This window comes from Eulemur rufifrons, chromosome 4, assembly GCF_041146395.1.
Source record: "Eulemur rufifrons isolate Redbay chromosome 4, OSU_ERuf_1, whole genome shotgun sequence".
NCBI classification, from domain to species: Eukaryota; Metazoa; Chordata; class Mammalia; order Primates; family Lemuridae; genus Eulemur; species Eulemur rufifrons.
The window spans coordinates 75145938-75170465 of NC_090986.1; the positions used below are offsets into that span (position 1 = coordinate 75145938).

At 49.3% G+C, this 24528-nt stretch overlaps 1 protein-coding gene across 1 annotated transcript; it reads right to left on the reverse strand.

Annotated features, from left to right (window-relative positions):
• Positions 1–382: 382 nt before the first annotated feature.
• On the reverse strand, positions 383–24137 carry ALOX5AP (arachidonate 5-lipoxygenase activating protein). The gene is made up of 5 exons (XM_069467386.1): positions 24005–24137; positions 16998–17097; positions 10029–10099; positions 6676–6757; positions 383–862 (listed from the first exon to the last, which is right to left on the reverse strand). Exons 1-5 carry the CDS (start codon positions 24072–24074, stop codon positions 700–702), a joined length of 486 nt encoding a protein of 161 aa, XP_069323487.1. The 5' UTR covers positions 24075–24137; the 3' UTR covers positions 383–699.
• Between the last annotated feature and the right edge of the window lie 391 nt (positions 24138–24528).

The window sequence follows — 24528 nt, forward strand, 5'->3', positions numbered from 1 at the left end:
AGAGAGGGCTCAAATCACATATTTTATTAAATACAACCAGCTGGTGATTCATGAGCCCATTTGTTCATTTGTTCAACTAGTATTTGGGGGCACCTACCGTGGGCCCCATTATCGCAGGCTCTCACAGGGACTTGCAGCACATTTTAAACTGCATGACACAGTAAGTGCTGGGCACGATGCTGGCATATAAAGATACCAACTTAATCTACACGGGTGTAGCCGGGGGGCAGTGCATGGTCAGTAAAAGACCCCTAAGGAGTTTGTCCATAGGAAAGGTAACGTATGTTCATTATCATCATTTAGGTTGAGGGAAATACACTAGTTGCATGTGGCTGTGGATGTACACCCACGATAACCTCACAACCCACAAAACACTCAACCATCAGCCTGAAACATGTCTCTGCATTTTATTTTAGGAAAACATAAATCTGGTCGCGAAACATCTTCGGAGAGCAGGGTAAGTAAGAAAATGCAGACCAGATCTGAGTAACAAGTCTGGGGCCATGGCCACGTTCGAGGGGGCGGAGCTCACACGAAATTTTCTTCTTCCTGGAAAAGCAAGGTTAACTCGAGCTGTGCAGTGCAGATGGCCGTGAGACTTACAGCCGCCTACAGAGGGGCAGAACCCTTTCAAGGGCTGAGTTACGATGACTTCTAGGTATTGATTACACGAGAGCAGCGGCCCCGCAGCCAGCAGCGTCAGGGAATGAGCAGGAGCGGGGAGATGGTGGTGGTCATCGCCTTTATGTAGTTTTCAAAGTCACTTCCGAAGAAAAGGATGAGGTAATAGTTGAATATACCAGCGAGGGACATGAGGAACAGGAACAGGATGATGCGTTTCCCGAATATGTAGCCCGGGGTGCTGCAAAAGAAGGGAAAAAAGACTGTAGCTGCAGCACAAACGGCACCAACTTCACAAAAAATGCGAAATTGTGGACACGTGGCGTTTAAATTATAGCTCCTTTTACTCAACAATGCTCCATTTGCCCGTTTACTGCACATGAAGGGTGGAAGTGTCTTAGCTATTATTAGTCATTGAACGTATTTCAACAGCCACCACCGCCAGGACTCTGCCGTACCCGTCCCTCCACACTCTCCAATCTCCGCACTCCAGCTCCTTCACGGCCCGAGGGTGGCGGGGTCTGTTGGTCACCAGGCACTCTGACTGGGAATTAGGACCCCCCCCCCCCCCGGCCTCCCCTGTCGAGGAGAGCCTGCAAGGCCCGCGCTGGCCGGGTGTATAATGCGGGACTGTTAGAAGTGACGCTTTAGATGAGCCCATAAAGCTGGTGGCATCTAAACGGTGCTTCAGCACTTGAGGGTTCGATCTGTCGTCCTGGGGCTGCCTGGGAATAGCTCCCATCCACATCCCTGAGAGCTGGCACCCAGCAATGGAAGACAGGCCCCTACATTTTTGAGTGGAGGGAGAGAGACTTTTTAAATACATTTATATCCTTCTCTCAAAGGCTCTAAATCCATAGCTGCTTAGGCAGATCAGCAGCTGGGGCCAGGAGGCCTTTCCCCGGTGAGACGTGACCACCTAACTGCACGTAGAGGCTGCCCTGCTTCTACCTTTCCTCTGGCTACTGTGGCGGCCCCGTCTGAATGGCACCGAAAGTCCAGTCAAATGACTTGTTCAGGCTGTTAGGAGACCCCAGCAAGGGTGTCCTTTGGCAATCGGGACTGCACAATGAGAACAGCCAACCAAGCTAAACAGGTGCATTAATAACGCTGCTGAATCCTGTTTCTTATTATAACCAGAGAGAGCAGAATTTGGCAACCACAGGTTTAATGTAGAAATTTATCTATTTGAAAGGCACCCCAAATGTTCCTAATGTAACGCATGATTTTCCTACAGCAAGAGTTGGAAAATCACTCAGCAGTTAAGTGTCAAGCTCCCTGCTGCTCAAAGTGTGGTCCGTGGACCAGCAGCAACAGCATCTGCCGGAAACTTGTCAGACGTGGAAAATCTCAGGTCCCTCTCGGACCCAGTGAATCAAAATCTGTATTTGGACGAGCTCCCCGTGGGCCAGAATCAAGTCTGAAAAGCACCTGCTACCTGACACTCCCCTGCTCCGTGGCTCCGTGGCCAGCTTTGTCTTTCTCTCCTTGGCTTCATGATCACGGTCACATTCATGAAATAAGGCATTCTGTCTCCTTATTGGGGGAATAATTGGTCCCCAAAGAAAACGTTATGGGCTGAATTGTGTCCCCCTAAAATTCATATGTGGAAGTCCTAACCCCCAGGACCTCCGAATGGGACTGTACTCAGACAGGGTCTTTAAAGAGGTAATTAAGGTAAAATGAGGTCACATGAGTGGACCCTAATCCAATCTGACTGGTGTCTTATAAGAAGAGGTGATTAGGACACAGACACACTCAGAGAGAAGACCATGGGAGAAGGCGGCCATCTGCAAACCAAGGACAGAGGCCTCAGAGAAACCACCCCTGCCAACACCTTGACCTTGGACTTCTAGCCTCTAGGTCTGTGGGAAAATACATTTCTGCTATTTAAGCCTGCAGTCCCCAACCCCCGGGCCATGGCCCGGTACCGGTCGATGGCCTGTTAGGAAATAGGCCACGCACCACCCTCCCCCACCCACCACACCTCACTCCAACCCCAAACCCGGTCCATGGAAAAATCGTCTTCCATGAAACCGGTCCCTGGTGCCAAAAAGGTTGGGGACCACTGACTTAAGCTGACTACTCTGTAGTACTGTGTCACGGCTGCCCAAGCAGACCAGCACTGAGAGTCACTTGCTCGTGCTGCTGAAGGAAATGAAAAGAAAATGAAGGCGTCCAAGGAAGGGATAATTTTTAGCCAGAAAACAGAAGATTCAGATAAATTAAATTGTGAAAAGTCAAATATTGTGGCAGCTCAGATTTGTCACAGGAATGAGGCCACCATATGCTCATTATGGAAACAAGAAAAAGTGATTTGCGAAGCTGTTTTACACTCAAGATAAAACCGTGGTGAAAAATGAAATGGCGATGCCTTCTGATGAAAGACTGGTGCTCTTGGATCTAGAGAGGATTTTTCAAAGGTCCCCAGGCATGTCGCCCGCCCAGGAGACAGGACTGTGGTTCTCTATCTCTGCCTGGGCAATGCACAGGCTGTGGAAGGCAAGAATGCAGTCTCGGACTGCCTCCCCCCCAGGGCTGTGAACTGGGCCCCCAGGCTGGGCCCTTCCATAGATGCATCTTCAAGTCTCTCAGGCTTGGAGAAGGGGTCACAGCCCCGGGAGGTGGGCATGGCGTGTGCCGATGGAGACCTGCCCCGGGCTCAGGCAGAGCCACTGAGAACCGTGCACACAGGATCATTAGCCCTTGAACCCTCAGGACATCTCTTCTATTGTTTCTAAAAGTTGATACCCAACTCTCTCTAACTAGACAGGGAAGGTCAGAATCAAATTATGAAGCATCTGTTGGGGCCAGGGGATTTATACCCATGACTTCATTTAATTCTCACAGCCACTCTGTGAGGGCGTTGTTAACCTATTTTCTAGCAGGGGAAACTGAGAGCAGAGAGGTCGCGATTTGCCTAGGGTCGCACAGTCAGGAAGACACAGAGTGAGAATTCGGACCTGCCTGTGAGAGGCGGGAGTCGTGCTCTCGGCGCCACGCTGATGTCCCCAGGTCTCCTTCACACTCTGCGACCAGGAGTGGGTTGTTAGTTTTGAAACAACTGCACCCTCCACAGGCAGCACGGAACTTACCCGAACGCATAGAAGTGGCATTAGGCTAGTCAATGCCCGTCTCGAATGTGCCAGAACGTCTAGGATGCGGTGCTGTAGCGTGGATGCTGGTGCACCCGCGCACCCAGAGACCTGAGTCCAGGCCCCCCTCAACCCCCTGCGTCCCCCCCACCCCTCCAGTTCTTCACGTGCACAGAATACGAGGCAAGAACAGAAAACATTGAAGTCCCTTCTGGTTTTAAAATGCTGTTCTTCTCAACAGGAAAATGTCACTTTAAACCTGGTGACTTCTAAAAGAAATAAAAATTGTTAGTTCTGTGAGGGCAGGATGTTGTCTTCTCTGTTCACCACGTGTCTCCAATAAATTAGAGCCTCCACAAATACTCGTCAAATGAATGAATCATTCTCAGAAAAGAGGCATGAACAGCCTTCAGTGATTCCCAAACTCCAGCGTGCATAAGAATCACCGCAAGAATGTGTTAAAATGCAGATTCCTGGGCCTCCCAGGCAGAGAATCTGACTCCATACGTCCAGGTGGGGCCCGGGAATCTGTATTTCCAATAATCACCCAGACGACTCTAATACAGTTGTTTTGGCAGGGGAGACACGCTCAGGAATGTCTTACCTGCCCCCTAGACCAAGAATGACACCGGAACTGCTGAAGTGGTCAAGGCCAAAGCAACTTCAAGGAAGGAGCAAAAGAGGATCCGGAGCCGTCAGAGAAATTTAGGGGGAAAGATCTCATTGAGCAGTATCCTTTTCAGTTAGTGAGGTCAAGGACAACAGCAGGTCCCAAAGGCATTGGGTGTCTACAGAGTCCAGGTGTGACACAGCCCAGGGACAGAGGGGAGACCTAGAGAGGGGGCGGGCCCCCAACTGAAGAGGGTATTATCGAGTGGTTTCTAGAAGGCAGAATTGAAAATCCCCTTGCACTTAACCGAGAGCCCCTCAGGCTTGCATCTGTTAGGCTGTATTTTGGTCTCAGACTTAGACATTTCTTCCAGTATCTGCCATTTCCATTGGGGACAAATGCTCAGAACTCTGTGTTAGAAAGGATTCTGAGGCCAAGTTTGGTCTCAGCAAGGAAAAGCACCATGATTCATCAGCGATGCCTACCACAGCTACAGGGGAGGTGACCGAGGGTCTAGAACCCGCACAGTGGGCTAAAGGGCTGGTGGGATCTTCCTATTATCATCTAATGAAGGAGCCCAGCGAGGGACTTAAGCGGTCAGGCCATTTACATTCCAATGACATCCAAAGAAATCTAATATTTCTAAGAGTTCTTCGAAGTCTATATTCTTTTGTTTATTTCTGCCACCTCTGTTCAGTCCCTAATTGGGATTAGTTAGTAAAACCTTTGCAAAAAGGGCCGGTGGGTAGGTGGACAAATTGTGTCGTGCTCCGCAGATTGTCTCAGAATTAAAGCCACTGCAGGACCCCCAGCAAGTGGTGACAGCTGAAGAGAAGAGGAGTGACTGAGCCGATCCCTGGGACTCTGGGGGAGGAAGATGGGGCCACACAGGGAGCCAGCCCAAGACCGAAGAGCCTCTTATTTCATTGCTAGACACTCCTCCCCCGTCACCCGGGCAAAGACACAATGGAGGTTTTCCAGGGTAAAAGAGAATAAAGAGTATCATTTAGGCCAGTGTTGATAAGAATAAGAGAGGTAATGGAATGGTGGTTTTAGAGCATAAATAAGAACGCCACTAGAGAGGAATGAAGAAAGAGATGGCAAGAGACAGAACTGCCGTAAGAACAGTCATTCTTTGCCCAGCTGCAGCCCAGCTCACGATCTGAGCCCCGCAAGTCCTTGAGCTTCGCACGCTCCCAGCTTCCCCAGATGGATCACTCTCACCCGCCGACCTCCCCAGGATGTCACTGCCTTTGTCACCGCTGAAGGATGCTATCCAATTAGAGAGCCCATTAGCCACCAGAGAGGGGTGCTATTGTTAAAGACAGGCACAGGGGGCAGCAGCCTCCCAGAACGCAGCCCTGTAGTGGAGCCCCACTCGCTCGCCAGGAATTCCCATGAGCTGGTGGCGTCCTGTGACTCAGGCACCTCTTCTGTAGTGCCATCCTTTATTTTGCTAAAATCCAGATTTCCCAAACCAGGTGTCAGGACAGGACAGGGCTGCTCCGGAGCTTTCTGTCTGGCAACATGTATAAACAAGGCAATCAGTGGCGGCTCCGTTCAGTCCCACTGTCTCACGGCGGCATCTTATTTTCTCGACATTCCTGCTGAGGGGCCCTGGAGGATCTGTTACTCCAGAGAACTTACCGTGAGGTGCAAGCTTTAGGTCTCATTTCTCTAGACAAACAATGAAATGTTTCACTCACAGGAGGCCTGGGAAGCCAGAGAGAAAGTCACTCCAGCCCCAGACTCTGCAGGGTGGGAGTAGACGGTGTGGAGTTGCAAGGAGTGTGCAGCAGCCTTTGAAAGTCAACACCATACGGAGGAATTTTTTTTTTTTTTTTTTTTTGAGACAGGATCTTGCTCTGTCTCCCAGGCTAATGCAGTGGTGTCATCATAGCTCACTGCAACCTCAGATTCATAGGCTCAAGCGATCCTCCTGCCTCAGCCTCCTGAGTAGCTGGGACTACAGGCACCCACCACCACGCCCAGCTAATTTTTTCTATTTTTGGTAGAGACGGGGGTCTCACTCTTGCTCAGGCTGGTCTCAAACTCCTGACCTCAAGCAATCCTCTCGCTGTGGCCTTTCAGAGTGCTAGGATTATAGGCATGAGCCACTGAGCCCGGCCAAAGAATCTTTCAATGAGGAAACTAGGCAAGTCCGCCAGCTTTTCAGAGCCCTGAAAGTTCAGGGAGACAAGGAGGAGGATTCCTAATCAGCCTCCCCTTCCCACCCAAGGTGCTCCTACAGAGCTATAAATGCCAGTCAGAATATTTTTTTGAATTATCACATTTCCTGCTCAAAAGCATGAATCACCCCATGGTTATTCAATAGTCCCAGTTACCTACCTCTGAGTTCTCTCTCCCAGGTAGCCGACAAAATACTTTTGCCTCACAAGCAAGTACATCAGTCCAGCAAAGGCGGCAGGAACTAAGTGGAGAAGTGAAAACACCTGTGTTAGTTTCACAGACAGCAAAATATGCTATGTTAGCACAATATTAATACAGTTGTTATGCAAGCAACATTGGCCACACAATCTAGCAGAGGACATGAGTTCTGATGGTTGAGGCTGACATGCACTTCAGAGAAGAGCCCTGGGGCTGGAAGAAACCTGAGAACTTTAATAATAGTAATATAACCTTATAGCAGCATCATGGCAGAGTTTAGAAAGTATTTGCTTATCCATCATCTAATGTGAATGCTTTCAACATAACCAGTACCAATATTGCTACTTCTGGATGTGGAAACGTGGGCTCAGGTGATCAAAGGGGGGCTTGTACAAGGGTGGCAGCTGGTAAGGGGGGACAGGACGTGAACCCTAACCCCAGCTCTGCGGATGGTTCTCTCGAGGCACACCCTTCACCCCCCGAGCCTGCCTGCAGCACAGAGCTCAACCTTTCCTGAGCCCAAGTGCTACTGTTTAGCAAAGGTCTCTAGGGGAGGAGAGTCCCTCTGCATTCTAGGTCTTTGGGAAACCGCCAGGAGCAATGCCCCAGGAACCCCATGGAGTCCAGGATGCTTGAGCTAAGAGTTAGAAAACGCAGCTCCCCTGGGAATAGTGCATCTGGATAGGTACTTAATTTGTTCTGCATCTGGACAAAGGGCTGATTACAGTTTTCCTACAGTTAGAAATTAGTGTGGGGTGAAATAGGACTATAGACATAAAAAGCAGTTTGAAAACTTCCGAGCATTTTTCAAATACCATATTAACTGGCATTGACAGAATACTTTACACCTGCCAGGCACTGCTCCTGGCATTTTGGGAACTTAGGTCTGCAATGTTCCCAGCTACCTGGTAAGGAGCATGTGACTGTCACCATTTGACAGATCAGGAAACGTAGGCTCAGGCCAAAAGGTCTATGAGGACAGCTGTCTTTTCCTAGAACATCTCCGTGCCTGACATAGTGTCTAGCACATAAGTACCTTCAAAAAAACATTGGTCAAGTGAATGAAAAAAGTCAGGCCAGTGGAGAGGTGGATATGAAACCAGGTCTTTCTGATTTCAAAACTTTATTACCACCACTGTCAATAACAACATTTACTGAGCTTCCATTGTTAGGTTGAACCACACGAAAGTGCCATTTTTGTGGGTCATAAACTGTTGGATATTGGCCGTTTCATTTGGCTCAATCTGATATATGCCAAGCCCTGTGTCAGGGGCTAAATGCACATTACCTCCCTTAAGCGTCATAGGAACTCTGCTAGGAACTCAAATAGACGGTGGTCCTGCTTGACAATGAGGAAACTGAGGCTTAGAAAAGCTGAGCACGGCCGGGGGTCACACACCAGCAATGAGCATCCTTGGATTTGCCTCCGATCTGTCACTCCCCAAAGCCCATTTCTTTCCACAACTCCACCTGCCTTCCCAAATACCATTGTCATATGGCAGATAAGAAAATTGAAGCACAATAGAAACCGCTTATGAGGTTCATCCTATTCTCTGAAATCATAAAATTGTCACAATTCTCGATTTGCCCTGGACAAAGTTTTTTCTACGTTGTTCCACATGAATGATTATGCTCCAAGGTGCTGGCCCACTTCTCTTCCGACGGGAATTAAATCCAACATGAGCTAATAGCGATCACGGGTGGAAAGTGGCCACACTCACTGCCCCTGTGCAGGGAGTGGCTCCCGTGGGGACCTGGGCTGCTGGGGACACAGAAGGGTACAAATCCAGGCTCTAGAATTCTGACGTTCGAGCAGGCCACTCATCCCTCCAGGGCTTGGGATACTGCTCTGTAAAGTGAAAGGTTTGGGCTGGAATGATCTGCGAGGTTCCTTTCAGATAAAAAAATTCCAGAATCAACTATATTCATAAGAAATTGCAATTATCAACCAGAGTTTACTTATGTTTTTGTTCCCTGGCAATGTCAAAGCTTATTTTGACAAGAATGTGCATTTTCAGGGCTCAGAAACACCTTCAAACTCCTTTTGTGTTCATCTGGCTAGAGCAACTCTGCATTCATCTAGATCAAATACCGTCTAAAACATAAAAGGAATCATAACTCCTTGTATAAGCATAGTTTGACTTGATTTTTCAAGTAATGCCAGACATGTTTCTTATTTAACTCGGGATAGAAAATGGAACGTAAGTGCTGAGCTTCCTGACAGCCTTCTAAGCACAGAAGGAGGCCACATGGCGTCCTGCGGGTGGTTTCTGCCGCCTGCCTCCCCTCCGCTCTCCGTCACTGCGCCTCATTCTTCTCCTTCGTGGCGCTTCTCACTCCTGGCCATGAAGTCGCTATTCATGGACCTTCCTATGGTCCACTTGGTATGTGCTTCACCACCCTCTCTGTTTTATTTATCCCGGTATATCCAGGCACCGGGCTTGGCATAGAGTAGTTGCTCAGTGTACATTTATTATATGAATGAATAGAGTAAAAAGATACTTGCAAAACATTCAGAATTTAGAGTCCAAAGACCAGGGCTCCCATCTTGCCTCTGTTACTCACCAGCCAAGTAACCTTGAAGGAGCCCCGTGCAGGGGGAAATAAGACTACTCTGTCTATTTTATAGAGTGGGGAGAAAAGGATATGGATGAAATAGTTCATCATAGAGTGCTTGGGGCCTTGCCATGCTTGCCCTGCTGAGCCACAGAAACTGGCCAGTTCATGCCAGGCCTGTTGGGTGCTAAATCCCAAAAGGGGACCAAAAAGTATGACTCTGGTTTCCATTTAATTTTAAATCAACTCTGGGAGTTTATCTGTTCTTCCTACTTGCTGGATTCAGGACTGTGAGCTGCTGATAACCCGGGGGAGGCTGGGGACCTGCGATCCAGCCTGTGGCCCTGTGAATGCATGCTGAAGGAGGGCCACCACGCGCCGGAAGCTTATTAGCAGAAGAGCCAGTGACAGCAGGTCCCAGAATATCCCTCAGGCGCTCTCATTTATAATGCCCTTGTATCTGAGCTAACACTGCTTAAGGATTCTGAGTCACATTTAGCCTTAAACCACCCTTGTCAGCACAGCGGCTCTCAACCAGCCACCAGGGAGCAAGCATTAGCAATGCATTATCACACCCGCTCTGCTGCTCTGCTCGGCACAGAGCTCGCCTGAAACACCCTCCCCAGGGCTCTCACCTCTCCAGGGCCTCACAGATGCGAGCTGGAGGTCAGGCAAAGTCTTTTCAACAAAAAGCCTGCCCTTTGAACCTCCTTCAGATGCACATTATAGGAGAATGTATAAAGGGAAGTCCGCGTTACCTTGGCTGCAAAGCAGCCCCGCAGTCCAGAGCACGGCGAGGAAAGTGGGGTACGCATCTACACAGTTCTGGCTGTGGAATAAATAAACAAGGAGGAAAGCAATCAGAGAACACGTTACTGCAATGTGGTCTGAAAATTACCTGAAACCCCAGGTAACAGTCACCATTGCACACGAGGCTCGAATCCCATTCACAGTTCCACTTACCTCCGCCCTCTAAGACGTGGCAGTCAGCCGCCACGTCGGAAACAGACAATAGCAGAAAGCAAACACGTTTGCAGAATCCATTAGCTCTGTTCCTACAGTGAAGCATAACGGAGACTTGGTTTCCTGATGTGTTCGCTTTGGCAGGGTTCCTGCTCCTGGCTGTGCTGATGCGCTTCTTGAAACTGAAGAGTGCGATGCAGACAGAGGGTGTGGCCACAGTTGGGGTGGGGTGGCAGCGGAGAAGAGCCCAGCTAAGGAAACCTTTGTATCAGACACATAAATCGGCCCAGGTCTGCAGGCCAGGCTGAGGGGAGAAAGTATCTTCAAGCATTAAAGAAACCAAGGTTAATTCAGAAAAGCTGATGCTCGGAAAGTCAGCTTGCTGATGGCGGATAGCTGCGTGCGGAGCACAGTTCTCACTCGCCAGGGAGTTCTCACCCGCGCCAAGCACCGCGCTGATGGGTTGTGTTACACCCTTCGTTGCCTTTAAACTCGTCATATTCCTGTGAGTACACCTGATGACTGTATGAGTTTCCTCTTGCTACTGTAACAAGTGGCCACGAACTTTGTGGCTTAAAACAACACAAATGTATCATCTATCTCATAGTTCTCAGAGGTCAGAAGTCCAAAATGGGTCTGAATGTGCTCAGGTGAATATATGATCGGCACTGCACTCCTTCTGCAGGTTCGGGGGGAGAATCCGTTTCTTTGTCTTCTCCAGCTTCTGGAGGTCACCTGCATTCCCTGGCGCAGGACCTCCTTCCAACCTCAAAATCAGCGAAAGCTGATCAAGTCCTTTTTTCTTTGTTTGAACTAGTCAAGTGCAGTAGTGAGAAGAGGGGAGAGTAGAACAGGGAGTCTGACCTGTGACTGACGTGAACTCACTACCTTTGGGCCACATCTTCCTTATTTGGAATCACTCTGATATCTCCCTTTCTGCCTCCTTCGTCCACATTTAAAGGACCCTTGTGATTCCACTGGGTCCCGCCCAGGTAACCCAGGACAACCTGTTTACCTTCGGGTCCACTGGTTAGCAACCCGAATTCCCCCTTGCTGTATTTACAGGTTCTGGGATTAGGATGTGGGCGTGTTGGGGAGGGGATGTTATGCTGCCCACTACAAATACTCTCATGCTTCATGGGAAAAGGAGGCTCAGAGAAGCTGAATAACTTGCCCAGGGTCACCCAGCCAGGGAGTGGCAAAGCCAGGATTCACCTCCCGGTCAGTGTGTCTCCAAAGCCAATCTGTTAACTCTTCAACTATACTAACTTAAATCAGGGTGTCCTCTTGAGTTTACAGTCCAGGGCAGCACAACAAATGTGCCCATCCATGGAACAACAGCGTATCACAACTTGCAAGGCATAAAAGGGGAAGGGCAATGCAATCCAGTGGAAAGGGCACCTGGCTAGGATTGTGTCCTGTCCTGACTTTAACCAGCTGTTTATCACTGGCAAAGCAATCTCTCTGGACTCAGTTTCCTTATCTGTAAAGCTAAGAGACTGGTAAGACTCTGAGCTCCATTTGGGCTCTAAGAGTCGCTGGCTAACGCAGCAGTGCTCGAGATGTGTCCCCTGGACCAGCAAATGCTCATGCCCACCTCACACCTATGAAATTAAAAACTCTGGGGACGGGGCCCAGAAATCTGTGTCTTACTGAGCCCTCCAAGTGACTCTGATGCATGCTGACGTTTGAGAACCACTGGTTTAATGTGATTTCAACTATATAGGTAAAAGCCATTTTCAAACTGCCTGTTCAAACTGCTAGGGTCTCATGCCTCAGTGGTACCACTGTGAGCTCTGGGATGGCCAGCCCTTGCTCTTTTCCCTACAGAAGACCCAGAGAGGACCTTCATGCCCCTCTGATGGGCAAAAGATCCTTTAGGAGAGAAGTCTGTGAATGTAATAGGTGGGAAACCTGTGTGTCCTGTCCTGGGAAACAGGCACAACAAGAACCAGGCCCAGGACAGAAAGAGCAGACCCCCTGCTGACCTTGCTAAGTGCTCTGGATCCTCCAAATTTTCAATGGTCTACTGGACACAGTAAAACCTCCAAAGGGCAGGAAGCCCTTACAAATTCCCATTTGGGGTGAAGGACTTAGGGAATAAACCAGGCCCAAAGTTACATCTGCCAAGCACCTGCATCACATCTGTTCTTACACATTCCTAGCAGCCCAAAACTGCAGCCTCAGGGCTGAGAAAGTGATTCATCTTCCAGTCAAGAAAAGTAGAGGAAAAAATCCTTTTTTAGGTAATCAAATACCATTCTGTGCCTGATAGGATAGAATATCTGATGCCATCGTTATTAATACGGAAGATTTCCCCTGCTCCACCCAGATTCTCATGTTTCTGGGGTTTTTGTTTATTTGTTTGTTTTTAAGTAGTGACTTTATTTGAGTAATGCAAAGGGAAAGAAAGTCCTTAATTGTTCAAGGGACTTGCTCATTAGAGACAACTGTCCAGTGATTTGACATTGAATCAGTCATTCAATCATTCTCGCCTATTATTTTAAGCCACCTTGGTTTCTAATAAAACATGGTCTGTCTGGAGTTGAATGATACTCTTCCACCTGTGAGAGAATGGACTCTTCCTCTGGATTTCCAGGACATTCCCAGAGCCCTGTCCCGCACTCTGGTACAAGCCAGTCCCTCTGAAGATCAAGGACTTCCAGCACAGCTTCCACCCAACGCTGCAAGCACATGTGTCTCTCCTTAAGGGAGTGCTCCCACTGGGCTGAATCCAAGTGGCTTTGGCCAGTGACAGCTGCCTCCTGCTGCGGAGCCTAAAGGCCACTTGTGTGGTCTTTAAAGTTCGCACAGCCTGGGTCCAGCGCCAGGACTGCCACTTACTGGCTGTGTAAATGTGGGTGCATCTCCTAGCCTCAGGGAGCCTCACTCTGCTCATCTATTCGAGTGAATGGAGACAGTAGTAATTACCTGCCTAGACTGCTGTGAGAATAAAGCGAAATAAAGCTCTGCCCGGCTCACACTAACCATTCAATAAACAATGGCTATGATTGTTCCCATGTCTTCCTTCTTAACCCCCAGTGAAAAAATGTCTTTTCCACTGACAAATTATTATTGTCCTGGATTTTCCTTTGAGGAGTTTTGTGCCATTTTTTCTGCAAAACAGAACTGACAAACCCATTTTGACGCTCATTTCTTGAGGTCTAAATAGGAGCTGCTCAGCAGATCTTGCAGCAATTCACTGTGCTGCCTTCAATTGCGTGCACCGCACTCTCCGTGTTTTTTGGAGAAAAGCACTCATTGCTATTTTCCCTTTCATTTTTCTTTATTACCTCTGGTAATAAAACATGAGAACACTTTAGTGCTCTGTTAATTAGTTTGGATTAGTTTAAAATAAGTAAATATCATTAATAACAGTTACTACTAGTATCAATACTAATCAATAGGATCACTGTAAACCTATTGCCTTCAAATAAATTTACAAGTCTGCACTGCTGGCAGTTGAGTCTAGAGTGGACGCCAAGAGGTGCAGGGGAGAAGCAACATTAGGGTGGCATTTCCAAAATGTGTTTTGTGAAACACTAAACACTTGGTATACTCTGTAAAAAAAAAGGGGGGGTGGGTTTGTAGTTAAGTAAGATACCCCCCTCTTGGAGAAACAAGATACAGAGTGCACCTTAGTACATTAAAGGTTCTCAAAAGTCTGGCTAACAAGAACTTACTCTTTCTTGTAACACCTGTTCATACCCCATGAACTTTTAACCCATGGAACACATTTTAAGAACTTACACATCTCCAGAGACTCATCTCCTCTCTGCAACCTGTGCTTACCTGCACTCCCAAGGAGGAGATGAGGATTTTTCTCCAAAAACCAAACTTAGACCAAGGCTGCTCTAGCTGTGCTCATCAGCTGGGAAACAGGGCATTGAACTACATATTATACACGTGAACAGAAAGTCAAGGTCCAATTCCTTTTAGCTCTCAAACCCTGACTCAGCACTGCCCTCAGGAGAAATGGGTGGGGGAGAGATCATTAATCAAGGTCGAGTCTGAGCGTCACCGATGGGGAGGTCGGTTCATCAACTGCCCCAGAATCTTGAGCTATCTCTAGCAGTCAGCAGTCACAATTACACTGAAAAATATGCATCAGGCTTTTCAATCCACCAGTATCATTTGTCCTTTATGCTATTTTTCCTTTATAGCCATGGTCACTAAACATTTGTGCCCCCACATCCCATAAACCAAAAGTTTTGATCATGCAACCCTATGACAGGTATATTTATGAATAAATTCTAAATATACACTACTGTCAATCTGTAAATTAAAAATGAGTAAAGCTTCATTTCTTATTTTTTAGATGGCAAGATTAAATTCCCACTCTTTTCTTCCTGCACCTCCGTGGGTCATCTTGCAACCCTTTTGGGTGTTTTTGGAAGCCCCTGGAGAAGCTACCACTGGGGACGACCTTCTGCTGGAATAACACACAGCCCCTTCCCAGTAGTTTCCTGGCAGAGGCAGGCAGACGGGCTGCCCCGGCTTTTGCCAGCACGCAGTTGCCTGCTGCATTGATCTTTGGCCACTTCTTACAACCCAGACAGGCACATACATGTTGTTGGGCCAGGGAGGAAGTGGTCTTTGTAACAGAACCACAGCAGTCTCTGAGTAACTTTGTCGTACAGAAAATGTTCCTCCCTGCCCTCCCCATTCCTGCCTTTCCACCGCTCTCTCTCCCCTCCCTCTTTCCACTTCTTCCCCTCTTGCGGAGGTTAAGTGGTAAAGACCGGTGGGTTTTGAGAGCTGGGCTGTGGCATCTACACTGAGGGGACACCCAGGCAGCAACAATCACCCTCCACTCTCCTCTCGTGCCTTCTTCCCTCTGGAACCCCAAGAGATTGCAGAACTTCCAAACCACCCACCCAAAGGACACAGCACAGTCACCAGGCAAAGGGGGCTTCTGCAGTTTGGAGGCCGGCCACCAAAGAGGCCAGGTATGAGAGCAATGGCTTCTCAGAAATGGAGCTGTTTCATTCCTGGGCGGAAGTGGCAGAAACTAGATGGCCTGGCCAGTTCCATTTCTTCTTTATTGCTGGCAAAATGGAAACTTCTAACCAGGTATGGTGAAAGTCCACTGTAGCTTCTCCAAAATGGGTGAGCTGAGGAGTCCACAGGAACACGATGTAACAGGCGAGAATGTGTCTTCCGGACAGAGGAAGTTTCTCTTTCCAAACTGGTGGCCCAGTAGTAACATTTTCTTTGGCTTCTGTTTAGGGAAAGGTTTTGACCTTGCCTCTGATGGAAGATACTTTCTTGCATTTCATGCACCTGGATGTGTCCAACGGGGGCTCTTGCATCTCCCCCTGCAAATGGTGCAAAGAGGTTGATGGCAATTGACATATTTTCTCTACCCTCCTTCAAGTGGGTCTAACATGTCTTAAATCACATCTTTAAACTTCTTAAATTGATTCTGAGAATTAATACACCAAAGTCCAGATGTCAAAATAGAAACCTTCTTCTAAGTAGTTCAGCAAAGGATTTCCTTGAGATCAGACATAACCCTGGAATGGGGGGGTGTGGGGGGGCAGAGCAGGTGGGACAGCGCTGGAAGCCAGAGGTCTGGGGCGCTCACTGCAGTGGCACTGTGAGCTCTCGGAGCGGCCAGGAAAGGCAAAGGGTCCAGAGAGCTCGCGGGGCGGGCAGCCAGCCTGCGCGGGCCCTGCCAATGTGTCACGAGTAGTCCAGACAGTGTACACAGCAACTCAGAAGCCGAGGAAGCAAAGGAGCAGGGAGAAAAAAAGCAATGGAAAAGACCCCCCTCCAGTCCCCCGATGCCTACACCTAACTGAGAAAATTAAAAATACCTAGGTGAGGTAGAGGACTGAAGAGAAAGTATGTGGGTGACGCGGGCCTGTCCAGTCGAGATCCCTTGACGTCAGTTTCATTCACAGGAGGCCAGTGATGCCCCTGAACAAGACCCCCTCCCAGCTGCCAGGAGCCAGGGCCTCCTGGCCCTTCAGTGTGAATCCTCGTCCCTGAGTTTGCTTGTCTCGTTGGGGACATCAAAGTCCCCTCCGGGCTGGAACTGAAGCTCCTCTGCGGGCTCCATAGCATGAAGCCTTCCTGGGTGAGCAGCCTCCAGCCCAGGCGCAGAGGAGCCGGCCCACACGCCCACACTCGGATGGACCCCTACGTTGAAACACGTGCTGCATAAAGGAGAAATGAGCGTTTGAGCAACATCCATTCCGATTTGCATCCCAAATAGATTGCACCGTCTTCACTGAGCTGCTCGGGTGTTTCAGACAGCTTTTTTATTCCAAGTAAAGGTTGAGAGCGGGGAACACACTTGTGTAACGTCCCCACTCCTTCTGCTCTTGTTCTGGTTGCTCAAGGAGACCCAGCGTTAGGAAATGCACTGGCGTCACCTCCAACTTCCGCCGGGGGGAGGCGAGGGACGGGTGAGTTGAAGGCTGTCGCTCGCGTGTCCTGCCTGTTGCTTCCGAAGCCCGCGGAGGCGTCACGGCTGGTGTTCATGGTGGCACCTATGGTCTAATCCCACAGGAAATGGGTCAACTCCTCTGATCAAATGACGCGCTCAGATGTTTCTGGAGCTGTGGAGATCACCCCTTCCCCACCCGCGATATCTCCACTTCTTTTAACACTAGCAGGTACTACGACGGTGAAGGGTGTCCACAGAGCCCCCCAGGCCCAGACAGACCCGTGGCTTCAAGGGTGGCTTCACTCCTGTAAAGAGGCCCCATGCCCAAGCCCCCACTCTGTTAACCAGAAGCACCTGAGTTTGGACTCACTTGGCAGTGTAGACCCGCTCAAAGGCAAGTGTTCCGGTCCTCTGGAAGCTCCGCCCATTCTGGGTCTTGCTCTCGTGCTCCACCTTGTGGGCAAAGAACGCTGCGGGAGGAAAAGGTTTGGGTCTGGGTCATAACCTGCAAGTGCAGGAACCTATTAAATCACTGTTTTACCAAAATGTTGAATGTCTAGCCGACTCGACCTCGGAACAGCCCTAAGTGTCCCCCATCAAGCGTCCTTTAGCAAAAACGCTCCCGGCTGCTGTCTACCGATCACTGTGTTTGGTGTTGGGGATGCAGCGGTGAGCACAGCACGGCCCCCACCACCAAGGAGCCCACAGGCTGAAGAAACAGACAAACGGGTGAAGCAGAAATTACACTGCAGAGCGACTCCTGCCAGGACGCGATTGAGTAAGCACACGGTGCTGTCAAGGTCAAAGGAGGCAGCTAATTTAGTGTTTGGGTCACAGAAAGATTCCCACAGGAAATGACACCCCAGATAAAACCTGAAGAACAAGTGGGAGTTAGCCAAGCAGATGGAGGGGGCAGGGACAACAGGGGAGGTGGCGCTGCTCGAGTGGAAGGGACGGTGTGCAGGTCCAGCTTGGGGCTTGGGTGGGACCACGCAGAACCCCAGATGAGGCCAAAGATGCAGGTGGTGACTTGTTATTCTAATGACATGTGTCTGTTGTCACTTGCCACCTGCCAGACACTTAGTTTGCCTCCAAGAACAAAACAGATGAGGAGCCTTGGCCCTCATGTTCTGGCGAGGACAGCAGAGGAGAAGACAGACCACGCTCGGCAAACAAAGTACATAAATTGAAATTATACAGTGTGTTGAGCTATGGACGAAAGAAAACGTAGAGCGTGGTAGGGGGCCATTTGAAGTGCTCGAGAGGGTGGCAAAGACAGCCTGGATAAGAAAGCAATGACTGAGCCAGCGCTTGAAGAAGGTGATCGTTGAGAAGTGCCCTTGGGAGTAGCAGTTTGTGACCCCAAGAGCCGTGCGAAGAACTTCAGAACTTAGTTCCATCTGAGAGCAAAAGCAGTTATTGACCAGTTTAAGCAGAGGAATGGCATAATCAGAAAGCCACTCTACTCTGTCCCTAGTGTGGCGGGTCCTTAGCAGGTCAGAACCAGGATCAGGGGACAAGATAGCAGCTTCGGTGGGATGTATTATATGAGCGGAAGAGACAGAGTGTGGCGGGTGCAACTAGAGATTGGACGATTATTCCTTTATTCCTTTTTCAAGAGTGAAAAGGGGATACATGTGATTGTCAGGGATCCAACCACAGGGTTCCTTGTCATCAACTTCCTATTAGCCTCCTCAAAAACACATGAAAAGGGTGCCTTATCAATTGTGTATATGAATAAAATTCTCCCATGTTTTTCTTGTTGGCAAAAATACGCTCCTTCTGTAGGAACATGTGCACTGTGAGCATGTCTCCGGGGCTGGCTTGTGCAGAGGCGGGATCTGCCACATTCCGGGCACTAGGGCGGGCACAGGGCACACATCCCCTTACTGGCTCTGCACCCACTCTGCGAGCAGGGGGTGGTACTGTCCCCACTATGCAGAAGAGGACCCTGCAGCTCAGGGAGGGGAAGTAGCCTTCTCACAGTCACCTCGCCTCTGGGGAGCGGGGAAGCTGGGAATTAAAATTCAGCCGGGCATGTGAGGATGCTTTCCTCTTGCTGTCACCTTGCAGCTGCCTGAAGGATTCCATCAGCCACGCAGGGTTTAGGACATCTGTCCGTTGTGAATGTCTCTTCTTACCACAGACCACAATAGAAAATTCTGATCATTTTTTTCCAGAGCCCAGGACGGCCTCCTCTGCCTCTGAACATTGAACAGGGCTCGCACAGTCGGGCCCCTGTGTCTGCTGTTCTGCATGAGTGGAGTCGGCCAGTCGAGGATCAAAAATATTCAAAAAACATTTCGTCTATACTGAACATGCACAGATTTTGCTCTTGTCCTTATTCCCTAAATGATATGATGTAACAACTATTTACATAGCGTTTATATTGTACCAGGTTTTATAAGTAATCTAGAGACGACTTAAAGTACATGGGAGGATGGGTGTAGGTTACATGCAAATTCTATGCCATTTTCTATCAGGACTTGAGCATCTGCGGGATTTGGTATCCTCAGGGCTTCCCCGTGGACACGGAGGGACGACTGTTCTAAGAAAGTCAGAGGTTATTTCTGCCACCAGCAGCACGGCCTGGCTGTGCTTCTCTGCACCTGCCTCTGTTCTTCCCCTTCCCAGGGTCCAGCCCCTCCCTGGATCCGGATCCTGTCCTGCCACTCTCTGCAGGTCCTCGTTTCATTGCCGCTTCTCCCACTTCTGGAAACTTCAGTCTCTTCCTTTTCTTCTTTCCCCTAGAAACACCCACAGATCTTTCCTGCCCTTAAAACAAAGTGAAAGAGAGAAAGAGAGAGAGAGAGAGAGAGAGAGAGACAGCTGCAGCCACTGGGAGGGAACCTGCCACATGCCGGGCACTGCTGGCGACTCCACCCTGTCATCTCACGAGAGACCGGCAGCAACCACATACGGATGTCCTTAATAACTCCACTCCTCAGTTGAGGAAACCGAGGGTCAGAGAAGTTAAATAAATTTCTCAAAGTCACATAAAAAGATCTGCAGATTTTAGTTAACTACAAAGTCAATATGATCAGCAGTATGACACAAGTCCTCAGAAGAGTATATAGATTATTTTAATAGAATTGGTGTCTGGATCTTAGGAACACTTTCCCTCACAGAAAACACCCATCTGCATTTTAAAAGGAACAGGGGAAGACGAGAGGTGATCCAATGGCAAGGGACTCTGGAAACCAAGTCATAAGAGAAACGATATGTTGAAGAAGGGACATTACAGCTGACACTGTAAACACAGAAGTAGCCGGCACAGTCTACGCTTTTCCAGAGAACAGGACTAGGACCACCGGATAGAAGGAATAAGGCGGCAGGTTTTAGCTCAGCATAAGAAAGGACTTCTTTAGTAGTGAGTGCTAGAATGAATGAATTCAAGGCAATATATATGGTGCCAGTGTCTGCTCTCTGGAGTCAGAAGTTTAGGTTTGAAACCCAGTTACACCACTCGTGATTCTGGGACTTCCAACCAATGCTCTAGCCTCCCCATTCCTCACTTTGTTTATCTGCAAAATGGGAATAAATAATAATATATATTTCTTAGGGTGCAAGAACTAAATGAGATAATACTACGCACAGCAGGAAGCCCTGTGCTGATGTGAAGTGAGCTCTTGCCCAGTGGACAAAGCGAGCCCGGCAGGCCGTGAGCTCCCTGTCACTGGAGTGTGGGGTGGGAGCTGCCGGGGGTGCTGGAAAGAAGATTCCTGCCTTGGGGGAGCTTCCCGAGTCTGTTTCCAGAGCCCATCAAAGCCCAGGTTGCACTGCGAGGTCTTCCAGTCTGGCGCCCATGAGGGTCCTTGCGAGTGTATGTGTTGGGGTGAGAAGAGCAGGGATGGCAACTCTGTTTCCCTCCTTAGCACAAGGCTCACAAACCCTGGTGACTGCAGGGCCATGGCATCTTCCTTCTTGCCATCCCAGTAAGGAGAGACTTGGAGAAGCTCACCTCTCCTGGAGGAGAGAGGCTGACACTAACACCTGCCACCTTCCTCCTCTGGTGTGGCTCTGCCGACTCGGGGACCTGAGCCCCTCCCCTCAGCTCCTGTCTCCTCCCACTCCCTCGTGTGGTTTCCTGTGCAAATCACTTTCTCCAAATGCAGTATGTGTTTGCCTCCTGGCGAAGCTGCGTCCACCTCAGCAGGAGAGGATGGAGGCTCTCTGCCTGCTATTCACAGGAAATGCATTTGTTTATACCCCCTGCGGAACCAGGCTTTGAAAGCCCTGACCCAGGTTTCTTAAAACAATGTATTTTAAACTGGTGTCCTGTTTTTCCAAATTTGCATTCTGCTGGCTCAGGCTGGAAGAGGGCCACAAGGTCAAAGATCCTGATGACTAACAAGTGTTTGAAAGGCAGAGAAGGAAGTTGTACCAGGCAGGCTGCTCTGCCCCGGAACATCAGACTCACAGAGTGTCCTAGAGCGAGACCCCTGATCGCGGATGCCTGTGGAACTGTACCTCATTGTCTTGGGATGCAGTGTGCAGTGCCTGGTAACAACATGGAAATATTGTTCAAAACTAACAGGAAGGGTTCAGAATGGCATTTTGAGGTGTGAGTGGGAAGAAAGGCACCGTTTTTGCATATTTTTCTGAATTCTGTGAGGTAGGTCTGTGGTTGCAACACTGAAGTTAATTAGAATTGCAAAGAGAGGCTTGGACAGGCATTTGGATCTTTGTGATTGCCTAAAACTCACAGCGAAAAACAGATAGGGTATTATCTCCCTACTCTCCAATGTTTGCTCCCCCTGCCCCCACAGACACATTTAACAGTTACAAGAAGGCCTCATAGGTGATCTGGACAACACCTGGGAAGTTCAGGTCTCTCCCTAAGAGGACAGCAAGGGGCTCTTCTGTCGCTTCAAAGGAGCAGCAGAAACTCCCTTCCCCAAGCACAAACATGGGTGGGACAGCCCTGTGCGAAGTCACTCTGACCACACATTGCCCCAGTGAGCTCACAGGAGGCTGGGGAGGGACAGAGCCAGTGACGTGCGGGCCATGCTGTCGGCTCTGCCACATACCCCAGTCATCTGTCTGCCCAAAGTGACAAAGTCTCCTGCCCAAAAAAGTAGCTCCCTGGGGGTCCATACTTGTCTCTCCTGGACCAGGAAGCCTCCGTCACACGCGCCACTCCTGGAGCTGTGTTAGTGCGGCCACGGCGTCCTTTCATCAGTGGTCTGTGAAAGGTCTAGATCTTCAGATTGTGGTTGTCAAGACTCAGACATCTTTAATCCCACCTCCTCTCCCCACTTGTGCCACAGGAGAAGACTTAGTCCTGTCCACCAAAAATAATTAGAAATCTTACCATCCCTCTCTAGTCTGGTCAGGGTGTGCTAGACCCCCGTGGAAAAGCCCAGGGTTTGCTGGACAGACCAGGGCCAGGCCCCTGGTGCATCTCAGGAGAGGTGAAGGGACTCCGTCTTCACAACAGAGAGCCCTGGAGCTGCCCAGCCCGGCTCTGAACGGAGAGGGAGCCGGGGAGAGGGGACTGGAGCTCCCAGCTGAGCTCAGCCCCCACTGCATAGGCAAGGGAGAGAGCACAAGGTCCCCTGTCCACCAATGTCATTCAGTTCTATTGAGCAGAATTGGGGGAAGAGCCAGAGGGGTCACCCCAGCCACCCACCCATGCTCCTGCCTTGGCAGGGACTGGAGGGGTCACTTCAGGTCACCTTTCCTTTCCTTGAAGGCAGGAACCCTAGCTGTCGTGTACACCATTCTATCCCCATGCACCCAGGGCCCTGCCCGGCTCTCCATAGGTGTATGCATTGAATGAAGGAATCTCTTGCCAATTTGCAGAGCAAGGGAGCTCTGTTTAAAATAACAACAGTTTGAAGAAATGACAGCTTAAAGAAGCCATTTGTTCCCTCTCTGAGCTGCAACTCTATTGTGTGTGATCTGGTATAAAAACGTTTGGGTCAGAAGCCTGCAAAGTGTTGTTCCCTGCAGCGGACATACTTGGAGTGCGCAAAGGTGGCCTCTCTGGCATGGAAGGCCCAGGGGAAGCCCGGTTCTGTGCCCAGAAGGCTAAATCACCAGCATCTGTCCACACTCAAGGTGAGGGAAAATATCGGAACATCCCAAAGTGATTAAATACTCAAAGTGCCAGAGCGTGACAGTGTCAATGTTCAGTAATTACCACTAAGCCATAGCAGCTGCCATTGATACTTCTCCTTTTTTTCCTATCTTAATACACTATAAAATGCAAAGCCACTGGAGGTACTTATAAAAACACTGTGAGACAGTCCTAACTGAGAATTTGAAGGAGACAGTTCTGCAAAGCTCTGCCTTTTGCAGATCTGGGTACCCTGCTTGCTGTTGAAACTGAGAGCAGGGGTAATGGAGACACAAACCCCTGAAAAGAAAATCTTCTTCTCTCTCTCTCTCTCTCTCTCTCTCTCTCTGTAAGTATACAATGCATAGGAAAAATTATACATTGCTAAAATTATTCCAAAAATTATACATTGCTAGAGAATAAGAAGATATTGCAAAAAACATGTTTCTTCAAAGGAAAGAAAAAAGCAATACAGAGGAAAAATAAGGTGGTTTCCCCTCCAAACCTCCCAAATTCACTTTTTTTTTAGCCTACAGACGACCAACTGGTGACCTCACTTTCACTACAGATAAGTTAGTAAAGCCCGGTGTCTGAGTGAATGTGTCTCTCCTGTTCCCTTTCTAGGCTCATTACCTCCCACTCCTTCCCTGGCCACATTAATTCACAGTCAAAATGCTGATCGTGGCTGGGCGCAGTAGCTCCTACCTGCAATGCCAGCACTTTGCAAGGCCGAGGCAGGAGGGATCGCTTGAGGCCAGAGGTTTGAGATCGGCCTTGGCAATATAGCAAGAACCCACCTCTACAAAAAATAAAAAAAATTAGCTAGTGTGGTGGCCTGCACCTGTAGTCCCAGCTACTCAGGGGGCTGAGGCAGGAGGATCGCTTTAGCCAGGAGTTCAAGGCTGCAGTGAGCTGTGACCGCCCCACTGCACTCCACCCTGGGTGACAGAGTAAGAGCCTGCCTCTAAAAATAAAAGTGATAAATAATAAAATAATAACTGAAAAATGCTGATTGCAGACACTTTATTTGAGAGTCTTTGCAAAAGCCTTCAGACTGCTGCCCTGGCTCTGCAAATGGGACTAGCTGTCACCACTAATGGGAAAGAAGGACCGGGAGGAAGAAAAGCCCAAATTCACACAGAAATACACACACCTCTACACGTTCAAATAAAAAGAAACAATGAGAGACAAGGCAAAAGCGTGCGTGTGCGTATGCACACAGACAGACACACGCACACACCCCCTAAGCCTGACCTCCAAGAAGTCATCAAACAAAATCTACCCTCTGTTGCTTCCGAGCGAGGGGCTTCCCTTACCATTCTGGACCACGCTGATGAGGGTGACGATGGCCAGCAGGACAACGTTGCCCACGGCTTCCTGATCCATGTTGGCTTCAGGCTCTCCAGAGAGGACTGCCCTGGCTCCGGCACCGCGACCTGCCCTGAGCAGGAAGGGGAAGTGATCTGTCTTCTTTCTTCATTAGAATGTCCACAGCTCCCCAGCACAACTGCCTGGGGCCGCCTTCTTCTTCTTCTTTTTTTTTAAATAGCCACAGGGTGCCCTGTCTGTGAATCTGCGTGACCTGCGCAGGGCTGGGGGAGGAGCGGGCAGGGCCGGCACACTCCCCGCTGGCCTTGTCACGGAAGGCCGCCCTGACAGTCTCCAGAATGAATCCTGGACCCGAGACCCCGACCAGCACCAACCCAGGGCAGGGCCCAGAGAATCTGGGAGCCGCCGTCATCGCTGACATGAACAAAGAGAAAGAAGGGGCAGAAAAAGGAAAGTTTATTTTACTTATAGAGCACCGAAACGATCCATGTCCTGAGTACTATCCTTCTCT